Here is a 23,499-nt window from a genome sequence, read left to right on the forward strand (position 1 = left end):
AAAGCATTTTCATGCACCCACGCACACACAAATACACACATACACACACACACACACACATAGACACTTCAGTCAGTACAGTCCTGCAGGGTGTTGGTTGTACAGAAAAATAATTCAACTTAAGTGAAGGAGGCATAACATAGTCTGACCTTTTTACACATTCATAACAGAGAGATGCAAGGACAAATATTTATGGAACAAACACACACACACACACACACACACACACACACACACACACACACACACACACACACACACACACACACACACACACACACACACACACACACACACGCACACGCGCACACACACACACACACACTGAAAACTCAACAGTAACTCACTCTTTCTGGACAGATTGCTGTCGGCTAGAGCAACATAACAAAAACATTACAATTCAACACGCAGCATAAATCCAGAGCTGCAAGCCTTCAGCAGCTTGAGCTAAGCTGAGAGACAAAAGTGCCAGACAGAGAGAAAGAAAGGCAGACACGCAGCCAAATGGAGAGCTAGACAGACAGACAGACAGAGAGACAGACAGAGAGACAGAGAGACAGAGAGACAGAGAGACAGAGAGACAGACAGAGAGACATTTGGCAACTCAATTATAAGACAGACAGACAGGTAAACAGCCAGCTGAAGAGATAAGCAGAAAGACAACCAGGAAACAACGCCCTTGTTATCCAGAGGATTTTACGGAGATTACATTCATCTCAAGAATGTGTTTTCTGGACCAGTGTTAAAAAACCTGCTGTGTCACACGATATCTTTGTATGTCTCAAGAAGAACAATTTGCTTGGTAAATCACAGATTGGTGCTGTTGTTTCATTGAATGGACAGCACTGTTTCAAATGCAGTCGCTGTTTTAAGTATTTCTTTTGCTTTCATTTCACTTTTGTATCATTTGGTCACTTTAAAATGTGTTTTAAATCCTAGAAATGTCTAAATGAAAGGGCATTTCTGTGTTAATATTAAGGCTACTTGTCATCCAAACCTAATATAAACAAGATCAAAAGTTTACTGTCATGTTAGCACAGTGGTACTTTGAGCTAAATGCTAAAGGCAACATGCTAATTTGCTCACAATGACAATGCTAACATGCTTTATAATGGTTACCTCCTCATGATTAGTAAATGGACTTGTACTTATATATCGCCTTTCTAGTCTTCTGACTACTCAAGGCGCTTTCACACTGTTTTGTCACATTCACCCGTTCACACAGACATTCACACTGATGGCAGTGATACAGACTATCTAATCTAATCATTCAAACCACATTTACACACCCATGCGCAGCACGGGGAGCAATTCGGGGTTCAGTGTCTTGCCCAAGGACACTTCGACATGTGGACCGGGGGAGGTGGGGATCAAACCGCCAATCTCTCGAATGGAGGACGACCCACTCTGCCTCTGAGCCACAGTAGCTTTCTAACATGCTAAACTAAAATGGTGGCATCTTAGTTTAGCATGCTAACATTTGATAATTAGCACTAATAGGGAATGTAATCATTTGCAGGTATTTTGTCACAAACAAAAGGGTTTTATAAACTTTTACCTGATATTGGCAATAGATGAAAAGTCAGGGATCACCAAAGTTATTAGAGTTCATTCTGAGGGAAACATAAATCTACTAATATGTGGTTACGATATTTCAGTCTGGACCGAAGAGCTGCGTGGTGGACAGAAATTTGTCAGGTAAAAGTCAGGTCAAATATGTGTGTGTGAGTAACTGCTTTATTTATATTTATGTTCTAAATGTGCTGTCAAACGTAGAGAAAGTCTGCGTAGAGCAGGGGTGTCAAACTCAAATTCACAGTGGGCCAAATGCAAAGACTGGGACAAAGTTGCGGGCCAAACTCAATATTTACTAAAAAAAAATAAAAATAAAAAAAGACTGCAAATGTGCATGTTTTCCCTTCTCTCCAGATGTGTAATGTTGAACCTTTTCGGTGCATGTCCTTGTACTTGTCGTGGTGTTTCTTATTTTATATTGTTTGGTTACAGCCATGGTGGCTCTGCAGACAAGACAAACAGGTCTTTACCTTATGATCTTGAGGGCCAAATATAATTACACCGCGGGCCAGATTTGGCCCACGGGCCTGAGTTTGACACCCCTGGCGTAGAGGATGTGAAGTTGACGTCACACTAGGTGCTTGTTATGGTGGTTACCGGACTATCTTTGGGTTCATTTGGCTAAAAATGTGTTTAAATTGGTCAAATCTGATGGAGAGGGGAAGAAAAAACTCTATAGTAAATGTTTCATTATTAATCAGCAGGAAGGACTCCAAAAAATAATCACATATTTGATTGTTTTTGAAAGTCTCTGGTAAGGCCTCTTTTCCCTTTTCTATCACATTTGACCGGTTGAAATATTTTTTTAGCCAAAAAAAACTAAACGTAAGCAGGTAACCACTGTAGCAGGCAGTCCTCACAGTCTCTACTAACATTTGTGACAAGCATTCGCTATAATAGTAGCTGATAATTCTTTGAGTAAAAAATGTGAGACTAACAACAATGAAACACACAGTCAGGATAAAGCTGCTGTAGTCAACAGTGGTCTCAGAAGCAGGGAGCTCCAGTACAGTCAGTGTCTACTGTCTTTCCAATGTCGTGGTGGCTTTGACAAAAACAAGTTAATACATACTTTATTAGTGTCTCATCCGGGGTCGGGTCGCGGGGCAGCAGCTTTAGCAGGGGACCCCACACTTCCCTTTCCCGGGCCACATTAACCAGCTCTAACTGGGGGATCCTGAGGCGTTCCCAGGCCAGTGTGGAGATCTAATCTCTCCACCTGGTCCTGGGTCTTCCCCGAGGCCTCCTCCCTTTATTAATGTATTGTACTTTTTTTTGGAATATTTCTCTTTTGTGTGTGCAGCATACTCCTGTTGCATATTGAGCTACATTCTATATAAGAAATACATGATTTACACGTTGTTGATATCTCTACATGTGTTTTGGGCCTATGCAGTTTCTGTTGAGTAACTTGTGTCTTCTCCCGTCACGATATATACATCGCTGGATTCATTCAGCCTTGTACAACATTTACCAGGATGTCGATGAAATCAGAAATAGACACCCACAACATCAAAGGCAATGCTCTTTGCACATAATCTTCAGAAGATTAGCATGACATTATTTTTAAATGCTATAATTCACCACATCACAGACTCAGTGTTTAAATGGGATAAACATTTTACACGACGCACTGCATCATTTGATACAGTGATCTGTGATGTTGAGCCAAATGTTTGGTGAACTGAATTTTGGCATCAGCAGAGTCAAAACATGTCTTTTTTTTTTTATTTCATTTGTCGCTCTGACGTTACATGTTCAAACACAGGCCTGAAGGGAAAGTCTGCAGCCACAACACTCACAAAACGTTAAACACACATTTAACTCAACAAAACAAAAATATTTCCATCAAACAAAACAACTTCAAATTCAAATTAAGGTCAAATAAATAAATTCTTTCAATCATCAAACACAATTAACAACAAAATACAGCTCTCAATATGAACTGATTCAACCTTAATTTGTGCTACATGCCTATGCCTTTTCAATAAAGGTCAGTAAAGGTATCTCATCTGATCATTCGTCGATATACTTTATAGTATGCGTCAAAGCAAGCAAGCAAGCATATCACAGCATGGACTGTATTATTTTATCCAAAGATGATTTTACTAGAGATAACAAACCCTGCAAAGAGAGAAAAGAAATGCATTTTCTAAGAACTGTTTCTTAATCCATTTTATTCTTGGATGCAGATCTTTCCGTGCCTGTGAACTGTAATTGTTGATGACGTCCGTGTCGTTCTTTCTGGCTGGATTGCAACAGCCGTAATACTAGGTCTTGCATCCACACCTTTCAAATTAAGAAATACTGAATACTGTTAATATAAATAAAATTAACAAAACTAACGATTGGGTTGAAATATCCACAAAAACTAAATAAAGAAGTGAGCTTCACATTTAGCCCGTTATTGTTGACTGACTGCTGATTGAAGAGTTGTTCTAAGGAGTTTCACACAGGTAGGGATTTGTAATTTTGCAAGTCATGTCTATAAGCTGTGAATATGTTTTCTAATAGTGTTTTGGGATTTTCCACGAGATCTGTGTAAAGTATAAACACATTTACATGAGGCTTCTGTTGTGCAAATAAAGTGATGAAGATCAAGTGGATCCATTGTTTCATTGAGCGGGTATTAGCTGATAAAAACTGTATTAGACAGCATGCAAAGACAGACTCTAATACATGGTATTCACACCCACAACCTCGCATCCTGCACTGCAGCTGCAGCAGCAGATCCTGGGTCTGCTGTGCTCCACACCTGAAGAGACAGCTATACCATTTAGCTAATTCCCATCTGCCTCTGCTCCTCTATGGCACCAGTGGGGGTGTGCAATATGAAGGAGCCCCTGCCAATAATAAAGCATTAGCATATTGAAAGGAGCTGATAAAACTGTCAGTCACACTGAGGCTCCAGTGCCTCAGTCATGTGTGTGTGTGTGTGTGTGTGTGTGTGAATGTGACTTCATTGTTCTGTATTGTTCTTTTTTCATTTTCTTATCTATATTGGCACAACACGAACTACTGCACATACCATGGCAAAAAAGGGACAAAAATCTTCAATGGAAAATTAGCCCTTTATAATGTTCCTGCCGGATCTCCTGGGATTCATGCGCTCAACTAAAATTCAGTGAATTTAAAGCAGTCTTTCCCTTTTTTCTTATGTTATTTTTGATTTATTTAACTACAATAGTCACTTGACTTATTGCTGTGCATATGCCTGCCTTTAAATATAAATTAAAGGAAAAGGTTTCTAAATTAAAAAAAATGTTTTCAAATGGATTTTCTGAAGAAATAAAAAGTTACTGGGATATTGGTTTCATCCACTCTAACACACGTGGATGACAGTGTGAGTGCGCCCTTATAGTGCGTTTGAAAAGACTGTTTACAGCCTGAGGCATCAACCCCCTCCTCCACCTCCTCCTCCTCCACCTCCTCCTCCTCCTCCTCCTCTCGCCACCCCACTCCCCCCAGTCGCTCTCCTCATCCATCCATCCACGCTTCCTCTTCTCTGCTGCTGGCTGGTGCGTCAGGAGCGCACGTAGGACGGCGGCACCGGGGGCTTTCCTTCTGTCTGATGGAGACGGGCTGAGGCTGAGGAGGCACAAGGTCCGGTCGGCAGAGACCACCTCGGGGATCCCGCAGGAAGGACTCCGCTCCTGCTGCTTAAAAAGCCGGAAAGAGAGAGAGAGAGAGAGAGAGACACAGCGGGCACGAAACAGGGGAGCGAGAGTGGAGACACTGGAGGTAAAGGGGCCATTAATAACCTGTTGTTTGTGTGTTCTTTTTTCATTTGAGAGAGAAAGCGCGGCGGTGGCGTACAACAACACAAGGATGGACATGAAAGCGACAATTCAACCTTTGTTGGACTTGACCGGGGTCGTTTTAATGGTCATTTGTAAAAGAAGAAGCGGAATAAACTGAGAGAGCATCTCCGTGTGTCCTCCTCCGCTCGGCCGTCGTGTTTTTACCTTTCATCAATTACAGTTTTATTTTTCTCACGCGCCTTTATAGTAACACGCAAAACGCGCGAGCTTAATTGATTTGGAGTATATAAGCGCACAGATATTTAATGCACAGATATAGTCTGCTTTAGGTGTAAAAACAAGTGATTGTGCTCATTCTTGGTGTTTATTATAGCATATTCCTAAGCAATACAAACTGCAGGTTGATATTAGACTGCAATTCAATTACGGTCTGCTGCTGGAGCCTTTTAAATTAAAGGAGCAAGGCTGAGAGCGCCTCCTCAAGTCTGGGCACTCAAACTGCAGACGGTTCTGTATGTGAGACGCAAGTGAATTGGCATCTCTATTAGATTTAAAACAACCTTTCCTCTGTAAGCTTCCAGTGCTTACACCCGATCTCTGTTCAACGTCGTTCCGTGTCTTTGCATCCTGGAGGATATAAACCCAAATTACAGAGACCATAACCTTCTTACATCATCTGATCCTGCAAATAGGATCTCACCCTAAAAACAAAGCCGCCGTATGAGTGAGCTGCTTCAGAAGTGGCATCAGGGCATCAGAGGTGAGCAGAGAGGCAGCGAGGCCGCAGTGCTGGTGTGTGGTGATGGAGCTGGATTGTGTGGATGTCCTCAAGTGTTTGTGCAGGTGCGCAGGATGTGTGTGTGATGTGATGTGTGTTTGCATATGGAACAATGTCAATATCCATTTATAATGATCCAGCTTGTAGCAATAATAGTTCCCTGTTGACCAGAGTGAATGATAAGCAGGTTATTGAGCTCTGTTTCAGCTGCTTTGTATTATCCTTTCAAAATAAAAGGGTGGAGATTTTTGCAGGAGAGAGCTGAATGTTTAGTCAATCCTAAGAAAATGCATCAGAAACTTAGCTAATTAAGAAGCTTGACCTCAGCTGATTTATTTAAAAACACATTATTGTTGATTTTTCTGGCTCCTTATCCTGTAAATCTACAACTCTTATTCAAACACAACATATGAACAAACAGCTGTTTTCATTATTGATTAATCTATTGATTGTTTTTTTTTAATTGGTAAATCGATCAATTGTTCACATTGTCTATAAAATTTCAGAAAATAGAAAAGGCATGTCAAAATTTTTCCCCAAGCCCAAACTGATATCTGAATTGTCGTCAAAACCCTCAAAATGTTCAATGTTCAGAGTTATAAAACAGAGAAAAATAGCAAATCCTCTTGTTGTTCTCCTCATTCTCTTCTCCTCTTTTGTCTGAATGCAGAGCTGCATTTTTGCTCACCTTCTCTGTCACCAAGTCACGCATCTTTTGTCACTGTTTCTCTTATTTAATATTCCTCTCTCTCTCTCTCTCTCTCTCTCTCACACACACACACACACACACACACACACACACACACACACACACACACACACACACACACACACACACACACACACACACACACACACACACACACACTCAGTTGTTGTTTGGAGTATCTAATCATCTTGACACTTTTCCCTTTAAGCAAGACACTGGCTGCTGAATTTAGTTTCTGCTTGTGTCTCCTGTTGTTTCCTCCTGCAGATCCTCCATCACCTGAAGGTTCCCTTCCTCTCCTCCAGGGCGTGTCTCAGGGATTGTGTTTAACATGCACACTCCCCAGGGTGTGTAACTTGTAGAGCCAGGAGGGGTGTTCAGTGGGTGTTTTCGTGAGTATACTTGAAGCACAGAGATGGGCTCGGTGGGAGCGGAGCAGCGCAGGCCCACACCGGCCCAGACGCCAGAGGAGAGGGATGTGTGGAGGGATGGAGGGAGAGCTGGATGGAGAGATGGAGGGAGGGAGGCCTGGAGGGAGGGAAGAGAGAGCGGTGTGGTGCAGAGCTACAGCTTCGACTCGTACCAGCTGGAGGAGGAGGAGATGAGTAAAGACGCCCCAGAGCGAGGAGTGCTGGCTCTGTCTGAGCCTGGTGAGGGACTTTCTGTTCTGTCTATCTGTGTGTGGTTTTATAAAAAGAAACAAGGAAAGAGTGAAGAAAGGAGATCAATATCAACAACCACGATTTTAAGTGAAAATAGAAGACCATAGAGATACCTGTCTTCTCCAAAACACCATATATATACAGTATACAGGAGATGGATAGAATAGCATGAACATATGTGCAGTAATATTATCCATATTTACTGCCAGGGTCTTACAATAATTCCAGGGAATTAAGATGAAATGATTGTGGTGTTACACACATGTCATATTATATGCTATTAATCTCACATTTCCCTCTGAGACCTTTCCTTTTTTTAGATTTGAGATTGATAGCTAGTCTATGGAAACTCATGAATGCAGCTGTAGATGTACGTAGGCTATGACGCACATTTTAGTTGACTGAAATGTTGTGTAAATGGAGAGTGGAAGAATCACTATAGTCCTACAACAATGAAATATGCAAATCAAAATATTAAACAATAACCATTATTCATTTCCACATGTTTTTTTTTTTGTCAAAGCCACAGGGAGCCGCAGGTCGCCTACCTCTGGCTTTTATCTTCTGTGTATTTATTATCACTAAAAATAAGAGAAATTTAAAGAAAAGGAAGGAAACTTCAATCAATATTTGTGAACATGAGCTAATCTCTCTCTCAAAGCCAGAAACCTGCCAGGGTCTTGCATGCAACTATTTTTCATCAAAACTCGACATACCAGCAGCAATGTGAGTGTGCAACAGTTGCAACAACGTTCAAAGGTTCGAGAGAGAGAAAGAGAGAGAGAGAGAAAGAGAGAGAGAGAGAGAGAGAGAGAGAGAGAGAGAGAGAGAGAGAGAGAGAGAGAGAGAGAGAGAGACGGTAAATGCTGTGTAAGCAGATGAGAGAGAATTACCAGAGCAGATGAGTTAAGCGGTGAAGATATCAACTGAATGTACAGCAGAGTTTGCTGTTATAGCACAATGAGATGTTTCCTGGCTGCTGAGTGGAGTGACGTGGTTGGCTCCAGGGTGAGCATTGACTGCTTACTGACCACAGCTAACAACGTTAAAATAAGCTATTTTATTGAGTTGTTTCCTTTTAGCAAATTCTCTGAGTGAATTAGAGTTCCTCTGATCAACAGTTAGCTGTGTAGTGTATGTCTATAGGGCTTTTATTGTGAAAGGTAAGAACGGAAGGAGTGGCTCTGTTATGTATGGACTTTGTCAAGGTTGAAAGGAGTTCAGTTGGATGTCTTGGTTCAAAATACAGGCCTCCGCATTGTTTTTTTAATAATCCTTTAATAAATAGGTGCAATATGATTCGTTGATGCGTTTGTTTGTGGTGTGAAAAGCTCAAAAAAATCAAATCATCATCAGTTATCACTTCGTAATACTTGCATACCATGTGAGGTAAAGGTCTTAAGTCTCAAACGTAGAATGAGTGAAGCTGCTCCATAGACAATGAATGGGAGGCTGATTTTGTGGACTGTCTTAGAGGATATAAATAACATGTATGAATTTTGAAAATGCCTAATTCCCCTTTAAGTTTTATTTGACCCATTTTGGACCCATGAAAAAGCGACACGCAAACGCTACCTAGCCTGCCCCCTTTTATAATACACAATGAACACAGTTCAGGAGTTGTTGTTGTTGTTGTTGACGTCTAAGCTAGTTGGAAAACAGTCCTTACAAATACATTGTATTTGTCACATGAGCATGCTAATGTGACAAATACCCAAGTAAGGTTTTATCTTATCTGTTGAAAAATGATGCACAATCGCTGATGTATCATTATTTATATTATCTCAAAGTAAGTAGATTTAAAAAAATTCATTTCCACTTTAAAAACATTCCTGGAACAAACAAAAATGAGAACAAATAATCACATTGGAATATTTTTGAAAGACATGTTTTTGCAGCGTGTGTGCAGATGATGGTGGAGGCTGAGAGAATAAAAACAGTGACACAGAGAGAGAGAGAAAACATGAGAAAAGATGTAGGTAAAAGAAAACGGTGTGCAGGCCTGTAAACAGAAAATGGCTGCGTTGCCTGGTAACGCAGGTCGCACAAAGCCTATGTAATTAGATCACAAGTGACCAAGGACACATAGCGAGGCCCTAGATTGTCAGAGACCTCTCTTCTCTCAGTCTCTTCATCCTATAGTCTCTCTCTTTCTCCTGCAGCTGCCAGTCTCCATATCTCAGTGAACAGAATAGAAGAGTATGCAAATGAATCCTAGTCCTAATCCGGGTCAGTATAGTCCAGTGGTTCTACTAAGGGACTGTGGAAAATTATTAGGAAGTGAAAGGGGTGCAGAAAAGGGGGAGGGTGGTGTCATTTTTCCTTTGGCTGAAGGTAGAGTCAGATATTTTCAGTCTAAATTTACATTTTATTCCATCCAGCCATTGTATTATAGTTAAGATACATAAACATAAAGACTTACAAAGACATATCTTTTTATATGAGAGGATAACGTGAAAACAACGTGACAAAGTGTCTGGTATTAAATAACCTCCGGAGAATCTGCAGCTGCCCTCGTCTTAACAGAGCGTTTTATTTCTATATTGTCCGTCTCTGCGCTGAAATGTCAGTCACAAAGTGTGGGCGGTGCTGCGACGTCTTCTTCATTGGATTTTCTGTTAATGAGGTTTGAGTTACTGCAGGCGGCTCTCTTTTCTTCTGTCATGGTGATGCTCGCTGCTCCCTCTTACTTCACAATTAAAATGCAAGGGGTTTTATTCCACCCCAGAAACAACAAACCCAACAGAAGAGTAGAAAGAGACACACTTCCAGGAGCTGTATGTTATGAGTATATTGCCGTTGCATGTATGGTAACTTAAACACTAAACATTGGACGTGGGATAGACGTGCAGATCACGGCTATATTGAGTCCGTCGTACCATGACCAATTCTGGACATATATTCGACGTCCAAACATCCAACCATGACCCAACTTGGACGTCATACTGACGTTCATCATTTGACCTTTGAACTGGATCAATTTTTTTGACGTCATTTGGACGTATACGTCGAGTGCAGGAAATGAACATGATGTATTTTCTTTTTTTGTTATTTTACATTTTCCTGTTTTTCTTTAACTGGTTATTTGGAATAATCAAGTTATTTATTTATGCACGTATTTTTGCATTCATCAGTTTTTTTAATTTGGAAATGCAATTTGTGGAAAATAATTTCATGGTAGCTTGTCCACATTATTATGACATAACTCTACCAAGAACAGTCAAATACCATCGAGCCAGAAAATAATAGTATAAATGAGTCTTAATTTGATGTTGACAAGACATCCACAAACAACCACATTTGGACCACAAATAGCCTTTACACGTTGGTCCCGCGGACGCCAACTTTGGACCTTTGGTAGACGTCGGAAAAAGACGTCACCTGGCGTTACAAAAAACGTAACGTCACTCCGATGTCACATTGCGCAGTGGGAGGCCTTGATTTATAAGAAAACGATGTGGATTACTGAGGATTTTATTGGAGGTCATCGCCCGTCATCAGATGAATATGAGAATAATTGGTCAGCCACAGATACCATATGATAACAAGTTACATAAAACATTAAGTAGTGAAATAGTCTCAAATTCATGTTCCCCTCCCTTTAGTCAGCTGTAATATATAAATGCTCAAAAATGGGTTGGGGCTGTTAATAGTAGGCTCACAGGATTAGGAAAGGATTATGAACTGTTACATAAAGAACCTGCACATCACACTTTAAGCATGAAACCGAATCAGCTGCAAAACACAAAGTCCAGTTCGTCGTCGAGTCCATGAGCAGCAGTTTCTCGGATTTATCTCTCACCAACACTAGACGAGCTCCTCTGCTCCATCAGTGGAGCAGGGCTGATACTGCTGCTGCTATGCCATTTTATCCCCGCAGTTTGAGTGTGATTTCATACTCTTTTTAATTTTATAACCCTTGACTCCTTCCCTCCTGCTCAGACTTTGAGGAGCCAATTCCTGACGACCGTTACCATGGCATCTACTTTGCAATGCTATTGGCTGGTGTGGGTTTCCTGCTCCCTTACAACAGTTTCATCACTGATGTGGACTACCTGCACCACAAGTTTGAAGGTATAATATGCATGTGCTTAGAGACCTGTAGAGAATACATTTATTTTAAATACGCATGCACACCTGGAGAGTACATTCACATCCAACACCCAGGGGTCACTTGTGTGTTTGTGTGTGTTTAAGGGACATCCATAGTGTTCGACATGAGTCTGACGTACATCCTGGTGGCTCTGTTGGCCGTCATCCTCAACAACGTGCTGGTGGAGAGACTCAGCATGCACACCAGAATCACTGTGGGTAAGTCAAGCAGGAAGCAGCTCACAGATAAAGCTTTAATTTAAAGAAAAAAAAAATCTCATTATTCCGCTGTTAGTCATTTATTAATGACTCTCTGGGAACCTCAAAGCTTATCACAGCAGAATATGCAGAGTTAAAATGGGGAACACAGTGTAAAGAGAAAGAGGAAAAAACGCTCTGCCATTTTTCTCCTGTGGGTTTTATTCATAAAATGTTTCTAACAAACTTTGCCAAAGACTGTGAACTCACTGTCTTTCAAGAGTGTGGTTTTATTTTATTTTTATTCTCACTTTAGACTCTTGCATCATCTCTAGTTCTGCTGTCAGCTTTCAAAACATTTTAGAGTGATATTTATATATTTTGCGGCCGGTTTGTTAAATACTAAGCATGATACTGGAGAGATTTAAATATGGCCCCATATTATTCATGAAAAAAGCTGTTTTTTAACGCTACGACACATCTTTGCAAATATTAAAGCTCTTCAGCCTGCCTTATATGAAACAAAATGCTCTTTAAAAATGTATGCACCCCTAGGAGGATTTTGAAATCATTACACATACGGTGCATGCAAGAGCAAGGTTTCACCACCGTACCCTCTGCAGCTTAAAAATAACTCTGCTTGCATCCTTGAGGATTTGTCATTTGAAGTGTGTTGTCTGCTGGAGAACTTGTCTCTGGTGTTAATAAACTCAGGCTCAGACTTGGGATTGAGGTGATACCGCTCGCATGTCTGCCCTGTCAAATGTATTCAGTCATGCGAACGCAATATGACCTGGTTCAGTGGCGTCTCTTTACTTTCTTTCTCTGCAGGTTACATCTTCGCTCTCGGGCCGCTGGTCTTTGTCAGTGTGTTTGATGTGTGGCTGGCCAAGTTCACCACCAGGCAGGCTTATATTGTCAACCTTGTGTCAGTGGGGGTGGTGGCATTTGGATGTACAGGTACTACTACTAATAATGTGTTTCTTCCTATCTGTCTGTCTGACTGTCTGTATGTCTGTCTGTATGTCTGTCTGTCTGTCTGTATATCTGTCTGTCTGTCTGTATATCTGTCACCATTCTCATTCATTTGTTTTTGGCCCCAGCAGGCAACTCCTTTTAAACCAAAAAGCTCCAAACACCCACTGTACCCACCCAGTACTAAACAGCTGGCAGACAAAGTTAGTGACTAGCTGGTGTGCATTAAACAACTAGAGAGCCACATATTTCCCTCAGGAGTTGGTTGAGACCAGACCAAAAGAAAGAACAGAGTGAATATTGGACTTACATTTGTTAGGTTAGCCAGAAACACAACTCCAAATGATTTGTTAGCAACTGTTAGCTAATACAACTTAATAAAGTGATAATATGTCAATGCTGTGTTTGCAGCTTGTCATGCTGCCGTTAAAGGGACATTTCAGTATTTTAGTCTAAGCTACTAACGAGAAGAACAGTTTTTGAAATTGGTATTGGTAGTATTGAGCGAGAGCCCTACATCCACAAACTGGGCCGTGATGTAATCGAACAGGGAAGTAGCCCCCGTCAATGAACATCCGACAAAAGTTGGCGACAGGCTCAGATTGTTATTATGAGTGTCGGACTACATTAAGAAAGATGGAGAAGTTGCTGTTATCCTACCTTGCTTTGGTGTGTAGCTACTGATGCAGGTCAACACAGTAACTTTAGCTAATAGCCTCAGCCTACCTCCACTCTCCACGCTTGGAACAGCACATTTCTTCTGGAAAATGTGCTTTGGTAGGATTTCTTCTCCTCTTTGGCTCTGGGTCTATGGAAGCTGCTAAAGAGTAGCTCCAACATGTCCATTGTTTTTATTGAAAATCTTTTAGATAACACAAAGCTACGCCTTCTGTACTCCAACACAGAAAACTCTCCCTGGCGGTCATCTGTCGCTCACTCGTTCCTCGCTGACACCACTGTCTTCCGGCAACAATTCAATGTGCAAGATTTCAGAATGAGACTTGGCCGTCTTTCCAAAATGGCGTCAGACGCTAACAATAACAATCTGAGCAAAAGTTAGTCAGTAGCAAAAACAAACACTTTAAGTGGACGTATATTGACAGTTTGCGATTGCCCCATCAATTACATAATAGTTTCATCGCATTTTGTTCTCATAGTCAGTGAGACTTACATTTATTGGGTTAAAAATGACTGAACATTCGCTTTAAGCCACTAAAAGAATTAAGAAGACTGAGGATAATATATACAGACTAAACTGGTATTGTAGAATTTCATAGCACCATCATATCCAGGAATATGGATAATATTAGGCAGCTGTATCATAGATGGAGGTATAGCTTATAGAGACACACTTATATACTATAATACAGCCTCAGATATTATACATGCAGTATAATTCAAACCTGTCCGACACAGTCATGGTAACAAATAAATAATTTGTTGTGCTGGTGCTCAGTCAGAGCTGTGAAATGAACAAGCTTCAGTCCTCAGCTGTTGCTAATGACTTTCATACATTGAGACAGTTTCCTTGTAGGTACTGTGAGTGTGAACACAAGAGCCTTTCAGCCAACAGCACAAACAGTTTAATTAGCAGAAGTCCAGAGGTCAGAGCGGCTTCTCCCGGGTGGTGTGTGGAGGTTCAGGAAGTGGTGACTAAATAAATTGTGTTGTTACGGTGTTGACTGTTTGCACTGATAAACCCTTCCTCATCCCTCCCCAGTGCAGCAGTCTAGTTTCTATGGTTACATGGGGATGCTGCCCAAGAGGTACACACAGGGGGTGATGACTGGAGAGAGTAAGTATGCTCACACAGACAAACTGCACACACATCCCTATCCCTGCTATCATTTTCTTCACCCCCTTCCTCTTCCTGGTATCTTCCCCCCCAGGTACAGCAGGTGTGATCATCTCCCTGTCGCGCATCTTCACCAAGCTGCTGATCCCCGACGAGAGGAGGAACACGCTCATCTTCTTCCTCGTCTCCATCAGCATGGAGATGCTCTGTTTCCTGCTTCACCTGCTGGTCCGCCGCTCCCAATTCGTCCGCTACTACACCAACCACGCCAAGGGCAAAGGTCCGGACAAAGGTCACGACCCACGTGACAACGGGACCGGATACAGAGTTCACCATGACGTCACCACAGAGGAAGTAAGATTTGTAAGTTTGGCAGTTTGACAGTATTGGCTACCATGCAAATGTGTTAGTTGTAAATGCATATGGTGAATATATTAAATATTTATATTTAAGTCATGCGAGTAGGGATTGGTCTCTCAGCCGATCGATCCACTAATAGCTCAATGACTATTGGATGGATTGGTGTGAAATTGGACAGAGACATTCATGATCCTCAGAGGATTAATCTTGGGTTTTTTATTTGAACCTTTTGTTGCTTCCTCTACATTCATTAAATACTTCATAAAAGTTGCAACAACAACCTGTTTCTGAACCAAGACACAGAGGAAACTGTGTTGTCATGCCACTCCCATTGCCTTGTTGATATCTACCATTGTGTGTTTATCTTCTGAGCATGTGGTGTGGGTTTTAAAATGTTGTATAATTTATTTAAGCCGCTATTTATGCTGCTTTTGGTTGCCACTCAGAAGTGTGTCAAGAGAAATATTGAGAGAGAAGGAGAGAGGGGGTTTGGGAGGGGTTATCAGGGATGAGAGTGCCGAGGTGATGTGGAAAAAAGATGAAGACGGATGGAGTTTTAGAGAGAAAGGGAGAGGTTGAGGCCTGTTGCGAGCAGAGAGAAAATGAGAGTCACGACACAGAGTGAAAAAAGGTTGTGAGTAAACTGTTGGGGCAAAGAGGAAGAGAAAGAGGGGGATCACACAACTGAAGAACAAAGAAACAGAAAGAGAATGTAGAGAGAGCGGGGACCAGACATGACAAAGAGAGAGAAGTGCCTGAAAAATGACAGAAGTAAATTAATTTGTATTCATGCTTGAAGCAGCACTTTGCAGCCCGAAGAGATGGAGCTAATATTCCTCATCACCCTGTGTGTGTGTGTGTGTGTGTGTGTGTGTGTGTGTGTATGTGTTCAGAGCCTTCAAAGGAAGACATATCACCTCAGGCTGTCTTCTTTTCATATGTGCATATTCGTGTTCGTACGCCATTACGCACAAGACAAGTGTGTGGGGGACGCCCCCGTGTTTGACAGTAATGTGTGTGCATGTGTGTGTGTGTGTGTGTGTGTGTGTGTGTGTGTGTGTGTGTGTGTGTGGTTGTGTGTGTCCTGTTCTGCGTCTGGGGGCTGATTCAGGCAGCTCTTTGTTCTGGTTGCCGGGGGAAACCAAGCGCTCTATACTGAAGGATAATCAAGAAGAGTGGTGCCTTCTGGCCCACAAGTCCCTCTAATCAACTAATGGATCGCTGTGTGTGTGTGTGTGTGTGTGTGTGTGTGTGTGTGTGTGTGCGCGCGCGTGCATGCGTGTGTGTGCATGTGTGCGTGTGTGTGTGTCTCCAGGCTTATTTGCAGTCCAATCTGCAGTCTCTCCAACATCCTTACATCAACCTGCAACCACTCACAACGATCATCTCTAATAGCTGCTGCCATAAAAAGCTGATGTCTGGCAGTCCGGGAGTTCAAACCACTGCGAGAGAATATGTTTATTTATTGTGTGACGGCTACTTCTACTGTTCCTTAATGAACTGTTGATGTCCTTCAAAAAGCCTTAGAGGTGCTTTAAGGAAATGAGGAACAAAATTAGGATGTTTCCCCGTTTAATTGGATAGTTAATTATTACGTAAACATTACAGGTGTGTGGTTCAGATCAAAATGAAAAAGTCGGGAAGGGGCCGGTGCCCCAACACTTTACAGCCCTGCCTCGGCTGGTGAGATCTCATCGCAAGATCTCTAGTTCCATGTTTTCTATTTCAGTTTGGAATAAAAGCGTTGATGAGTGGCTTTAAACGTTTTTGCGCTTGTCATGTGTTTTGTTTTATTGAAAAACTAAAGAAAATGATGTGTGTCTGTCTCTCTCTTTAGGGAAACGGTGGGACACTACCGACCTCCACAGAGGTAGGCGTTGAGGACTTTGAGGGTGGGACGTATGTGCGATTCGACGCCCCAAAAGCCAAGATAAGGAGGACCTGGCCTTGTGTCCGCGGTACTCTCTCTTTTAATCCTGTGCACTTACTGCTCAGTTGCCCTCTGACTACAAAAGATGCAAAGTTTTGCGTTTTCAAACATCGTCGTATGTGTTTGTCTTCTCTAACCAGACATGATCTTGCATCGTTATGTGGTGTCCCGTGTGATCTGGGCCTACATGCTCTCCATAGCAGTGACCTACAGCATCACCCTGTGTCTGTTCCCCGGGCTGGAGTCAGAGATACGAAACCCCACCTTAGGAGAGTGGCTCCCCATTCTCATCATGGCCACCTTCAACATGTCGGACTTTGTTGGCAAGGTGAGGCACATGTTGGTTTTTTTACGTTGTAAAGAAGGATGAAAGAAATATGGAGACAGCACTGAGAAAATACAGTACACACACAAGGTCAAGGGCTTTTTCTAAATACTGTCTTTTTTATAAAACACAACTTACCTGAATTTAACCAGTAGGTATTTCAGAAATTCTGTTCACTTTCTTTGTTGATAGTGCAAGGGAAAAGTCCCACCTTCATCATCCCTGTTCGTAAATTGAGTGACCTAATTTCCAGCATAGCTCCACCAAACTTCAACCTTGTCACACCTTAAATCAACCATAGCAACTGAAAACGTCTGTGTCTACATGTTGAAGTGTCCTTGGGCAAGATACTGAACCCCAAATTGGTCCTGATGGCTGTTCCATTGCTGTGTGAGTGTGAATGTTCATCGATCCTGATGAGCAGAGGCACCGTGCATGGTATTCTCATCAGTGGGTTCATATGATAAATCAAATAGAACTGATTAATAATGGAATATTGCTGTCAACAGCAGGTGGAGTTGAATACTTAGGAGCTTTGAAGAAGCTGTACTTGAAATACTAAAAAAAAATGTGGGTTGGGATTGCCTCCACACGGCTCTCACAGACCGTTCCCACAGTACATGAAATACTGACGTTAGTTGTGATATAGTGGACTACCAGCTGGAGCGTTTATCACAACAAACAGACAGAGGACCTCTGGTTACAGCACTCACAGAGGGAGAGTGACTTCATTCTCTGCTCAGGACGCCATTACTCAACGATATCTTTACATAAAAAATAGTTGTTTGCTGCTATATTAATGTTCTGAATGTCGAGTACAATTCCTTTATTTAGCAAAGAGTAGAGTTCAGCGGTTTAAGTAAGAGGACACGGTTTAGTGATCTTTGTACTCAGTGAATCAAACTGAAACTGTAAAATAGGACAAGTCCCTACCAGGGGAAATACGCTCTTGTATAAAATATACTTGATCTACTGGGATACCAGCATTCGTAATTTCTTACTGTTACTAGACGTGGGAAAGAGACAAAGTCACACCTCAACACTGGAGTTGACCTTGTAAAATTATTGAAGGAGTTGCTCCATTTATTAAACCTGAGAGTAAGAATAAAAAAAGATTTTTTTGGGATAATTGCTCTTATCTCAAAGGCTTCATATTCAGAAATGAAACCTTATCTTAGTCATAATTTTGACTTTGAGTTTGACTTTAAGGTTTTGTTGAAATTAGAGCAAAAAAATATAACTATACAAAAACAAGTTGAAGAGAAAATCAATAGAAAATGTAAAAAAAGGTAAATTAAGGTAGCTTCTAGGTAACAAGGAACAAGTCTTGATTTGAAAGAGCAAGGAAAAGAGTGGGGAGAAGTTTTTCCTTTTTGAGCTCACTAGAAAGTTTCATGAACAGCTAAAGTTACTGCAGGAAAGGGTCTAATGTTCACTTTTCATCTTTAACTTCAATTTAAGACTTGTGCTTGTGCTCGTCGATTAAGCAGAATTTAACCCGCAGCATCACCGAAACACACCTCTGCTCTCTCCTCAGATCCTGGCAGCACTGCCATACGACTGGTCCGGAGGACGCCTGCTCTTCTTCTCCTGCTTGAGGGTGGTCTTCATTCCTCTGTTTGTCATGTGTGTGTACCCGGCCAGGCGGCCCACCCTGTCCCACCCCGCCTGGCCCTGTCTCTTCTCCCTCCTCATGGGAGTCACCAACGGCTACTTCGGGTCTGTGCCGATGATCCACGCTGCGGGCAAAGTGCCACCGGAACAGAGAGAGCTGGCGGGTAAGTTATTCACCTCAATTTTTAATAACTGTATGTGGAAATAGATGGTTTGCAAAGGCTGGAGAAGTGATGTTGATGAGCAACAGTGGGCATTATGTTTCCAGATTGTCTGTCCATCTGTCCGCACCATTCTTGTGAACGCAATATCTCAGGAACCCCTGCAGGGAATTTCTTCAAATGATTATATATTGACATCAAAGTTCACTGTGACTGAGAATGGGCAGCATGGTGGCTCAGTGGCTAGCAGCTTCACCTCAAAGCAAGAAGGTAATGCTGGGTAGTGAGGTCGATCCCCCGGTCCAGGCCTTGACGTGTGGAGCTGGCATGTTCAGTTGAGGCCGTCATATCTTATTTTTCCTATTTCTGAAATGCAGAGGACAAATTTCTTTTCAAATAAATATAAGATCTGAGAAATTACAATTAAGGGGTCTTCTATCTTCTGAATACTACAACAACTGTGCATTATTTTTATTTTACCATTATTTGTTATTTCTGGAGGTTAGCTTAAATTGATAAGAATGTAGGATAGGGATATACAGCTAAGCATTATGCCTCTGCCTTTTCAGTCATAACTTAAAGTGAAATTCTGGTGTAAAATCATCCCAGGCTCTTTTTTGGCAAATACACTCATAAAATAAGCCTTTGAGGCAATTTTTTCCATGTACGAACTACTATCGGAGAAATCTGGGAAAGACGCTGAGTGCCGCTAAAAGCTAACAGTAGCATTGATAAGAGTCCTTACACATTAACCGAAGCACCAACAATGTACCTAATGAGCCCGGAGTTTATTAAGTGAGTGTTTTTGAAAGACTTACCTACTGGCCCCTCTTGTAGTTAAGTCAGTCAGTTACCAAATGCAATCCAAAAGGAAGGAGCCCATTGATGATTTATTCCACACGTAAATGTTGTGGTTTGTGGCAGTTTTAATGCGGTTAGCTTTCCGCCCCGCTCTAATCAGTGTTAGCCGCATTTGGCTGTTAGTCTGTCCCGGATTTCTCCGATAGTTGTTCGTACACGAAAAAAATAGTCTCTGAGGCTTATTTGATGAGTGTATTTGCCTAAAAAGAGGGATGATTTTACACTGGAATTTCACTTTAACTCTTAATTACTTTATTACTTTGTTGATACTTTGTTGATGTCTTCCTATATTGTATAAAACATGTCTGCAAATTATCCCCAGTTGGGACAAATAAAGTGTTTAGTATTTAATTTAATGTTTTATATACTAGATAGTAAATACGGCTTATACGTATTGTATTTGTATGATGACTGAATACATTTAAGACTACCACTGATTTAAAAAGTGTAAAAACAAGTTGTGGTTTTTATATTTCTTGGTCTCTTATGAAGGAAAAGTCACTGCTTCCAGCCAAGAAATAGTCTGGCACAAAACCTCCTGTTAAACCACAACATATAGTTTTAACATTTCAGTTTTTGTAAAGATTGAACAACCAAAGTTATAATGTATTATCGTGGAAGTGATATGAATCTTCTCATCTAACTCTCAACAAAAAAGCAGAGAAGTGTATTTCCCAAAACACTTACTTACTTACTACTTGAACAAACGGAAAACGGCAAAACACCGGCCTACTGTAGTTAGTATGTACTGAAGCAGCATGCCAACACGCTCAACTAAGATGGTGAACATGGTCAACATTATACAACCTGCTAAACATGAGCATTCATGTTAGCATTTAGCTAAAGTACAGCCTCAGAGCTGCTCACGAGGCTGTGGACCCAGGGGTGTCTTTTGTCCACCTCCTCTCTGGATAAGCTAGTTCTCTTTCTGTATCAGCTCCACGCTCACACTCTGTTCTCCGTGTCTCTCCAGGGAACACCATGACAGTCTCCTATATGACAGGCCTGATGGTGGGCTCCGTCGTGGCGTACGCAGCATACAGCTTCGCTGCACCTGCATCAGGAACACGCTTCTCCACACTCAACATACACACATCTGCCAACGCTACTGGGTATTGAATGTCCATACGCAACAGGAACAAAACACACACACACACACACACACACACACACACACACACACACACACACACACACACACACACACACACACACACACACACACACACACACACACACACACACACACACACACACACACACACACACACACACACAGATGTCAACACACATATATGTACACACACCTGCAGCCATTTACACATGAGATCCTGCAGCAGCGCAGACAAATGGACTGGAGTCCAGCTGCAGAGGACGAGAAGACACCTGTAAAGAACTCCTTAAAGGTTCATCTTTGTACGCTCTTTTGCCCAGATCATGCTACGATTTGGGGGAAAAAAATTGAAGGAAATCTGTAAAAACGTATAGGCTATCAGATTTCTCCGCTCTCTCATTCTCAAGCCTGACGGTCCACTGACCTTCAAATGCCACGGCTCTACTGTGATGAACTTTTCCCTGGAGGTGGAGAACAGTAGCGGTGCGTCTGTTAGAGGGCCAACAGAAGCCTTTGAGTGTCTCACAGTGAAAATATTGTCTGCATGTGTGTGGGAACAGACCGGCTGACATTTCTACAGTGTAAAGTCAGGTGGTTTTTCGCTGCAGGGAATGAACGGCTCGCAGACCTTGAGTCACGGGTCACATGTGTTACACTTCAGGATTGTTGATATTCCAAGTAGAGACTTGATTTTTTTTGGTTGTATTTTTTTAGCTGCTTCCTTGTTCTAATCTCTGACTGCACCATTTAAAAACTACAACAAAAGCAACCTAAGTCACAGTCAAACAGAAGCTCCTGTAATGTGACATATCTGTGAATTTAATGGGATGTGGAATGATGAGACAGATTTAAATGATTGGAAAGTTGAAGTACAAAGCTTTAAGTTCAAGAATCATAAAAAAATGACTAATGTTTTACAGGAGGAGCAAAGAGAAGGGATTTAATGCAACACTCAAAAAAGACTTTGACATGTATTCACCATAGAATAACACTGCAACACAGAAACAGAACTTGGGAAATGTCCTATTTTACTGTGCCTTGAAAGGTATTACAGTACACTTTTCAAAGAATGACATTCCCATCGACTTTCTTTGAGTTGTTTACTTGTTGCAGTTCAAGAAAATCCACCCTTTTTGTCGACAGGATTAGATGCAAGAATTGGACTTTAATATTGATTGGCGTCCCTCAACAAAACTGCACTGACATCCTCTGGTTTGTCTCCATTCAGCTGAATATTGACTCCGAATTAGAAAAGCGTCACTTGTATTTCTTTTCTTTTGTGAAGACACAGACATTGTTCTTATCGGCCTTATACAGCGTGTCTGAAAATAGAATAATGAATCAAGTTAAACCTTCATGGAGTTGTGATTATGTGCATTAGCAGCCGCTGCTCTCTGTTGTTTATATTTACAGTAATGCTAAAAGAAGACGAGAACAAGCAGATTTCGTTTGTGCCACGAGTTTCACGTCTTTTCTCGCACTGAGAACTAAATGTTGGCATGAGTTTACCGGATGAGACTGGGTGGTAATAGCTGTGTCTTGCAGTTGTGTTTTTTAAAAGTCCGTGCCCCCTCTGTGTCCCTCTGAACGCTGTCTGTGTGTAACATGATGTTGGGATATTATGGGGGACAAATATGTGCCAAAAAGTCTGCCAGTTTCTGATCAGTGTTAGTAGCTGGAAAAAGAGTGAATGTAATGAACAGTTTAACAGGATAAAAGCTGTAAATATATTGAATTAAATGTCAAGGCAGTGAAGATATTCTTATTTTATTCATGCAGAAGCCTCTAGAAAATATCAGATTCATATTTTTCTTGTAGCCCATAGGACCGATCCAGAGAGCATCCGTTTTTTTATTTTTTCATCCTACCCAGCTTCTTAGTTCCTCCACGTTTCCTGTTGGATTTGATTAATTTTTCAGCGACAAAGAAGAGAATTCAGACTTTATACATTATAAAGAAAACAGGCCTCAGTGTAGAAAGCCATGAAGTGCACTACATTATGTAGGTGACAGCTTGAAAGGAGCCCAGTGTCGGCACTGTTTGAAGAATGATTGGGCGCCATTTGGTAGCTAACCTCATTACTGTATGTACAGTATGTCCCACTGGGCTGATGGCGCCACATTGCCTTAGGCCTCTCTCCTCTCAGTGAGCTGCTGGATTTGAAGGTTGTTTAGTTATTTTTGGTCAGATGTGTCATTAAAGGACATGAAACATCTCTCTCCTTCTCTGCGTGTGTGTGTGTGTCTCTCTCTCTGGAAGAAACCGCAGGGACATTTGAGGGACATGTTTGCATGTTAAACGTGTATTTCTTTCAACACTTCAAACTCATTTAAAAGAACAGTTTGACACTTTGAGAAATAAACAGATTCGCATTCTTGCAGAGAAGAGAAGATTGATGTCGCTCTGATGTCTGTGCAATGAATAAGGCTACGATTAGCTTAGCATAAGGACTGGAAACAGGGGGAAACAGCTAGCCTGGCTCTGTCCAAAGGTTAAAAATCCTCTTACCAGCACTTATGAATAAACATTAAGTGTTTCATGGGTTTAATCTGTTTTAAAATAATGTAAAATGTATAATGTTTTAACACT

General features: G+C 41.5%; 1 protein-coding gene across 1 annotated transcript; it reads left to right on the forward strand.

Annotated features, from left to right (window-relative positions):
* Window positions 1-7,235: 7,235 nt before the first annotated feature.
* slc29a4a (solute carrier family 29 member 4a) lies at window positions 7,236-20,915 on the forward strand (the record flags this gene model as incomplete). The annotated part of the gene is made up of 10 exons (XM_083930741.1): window positions 7,236-7,473; window positions 11,428-11,559; window positions 11,683-11,796; window positions 12,607-12,735; window positions 14,471-14,545; window positions 14,640-14,908; window positions 16,743-16,863; window positions 16,976-17,163; window positions 18,698-18,938; window positions 20,770-20,915. The coding sequence occupies exons 1-10, from the start codon at window positions 7,239-7,241 to the stop codon at window positions 20,913-20,915; spliced, it is 1,650 nt and encodes a 549-aa protein (XP_083786867.1). The 5' UTR covers window positions 7,236-7,238.
* Between the last annotated feature and the right edge of the window lie 2,584 nt (window positions 20,916-23,499).

Source organism: Echiichthys vipera (assembly GCF_963691815.1).
Source record: "Echiichthys vipera genome assembly, chromosome: 17".
Classification (NCBI taxonomy): domain Eukaryota; kingdom Metazoa; phylum Chordata; class Actinopteri; order Perciformes; family Trachinidae; genus Echiichthys; species Echiichthys vipera.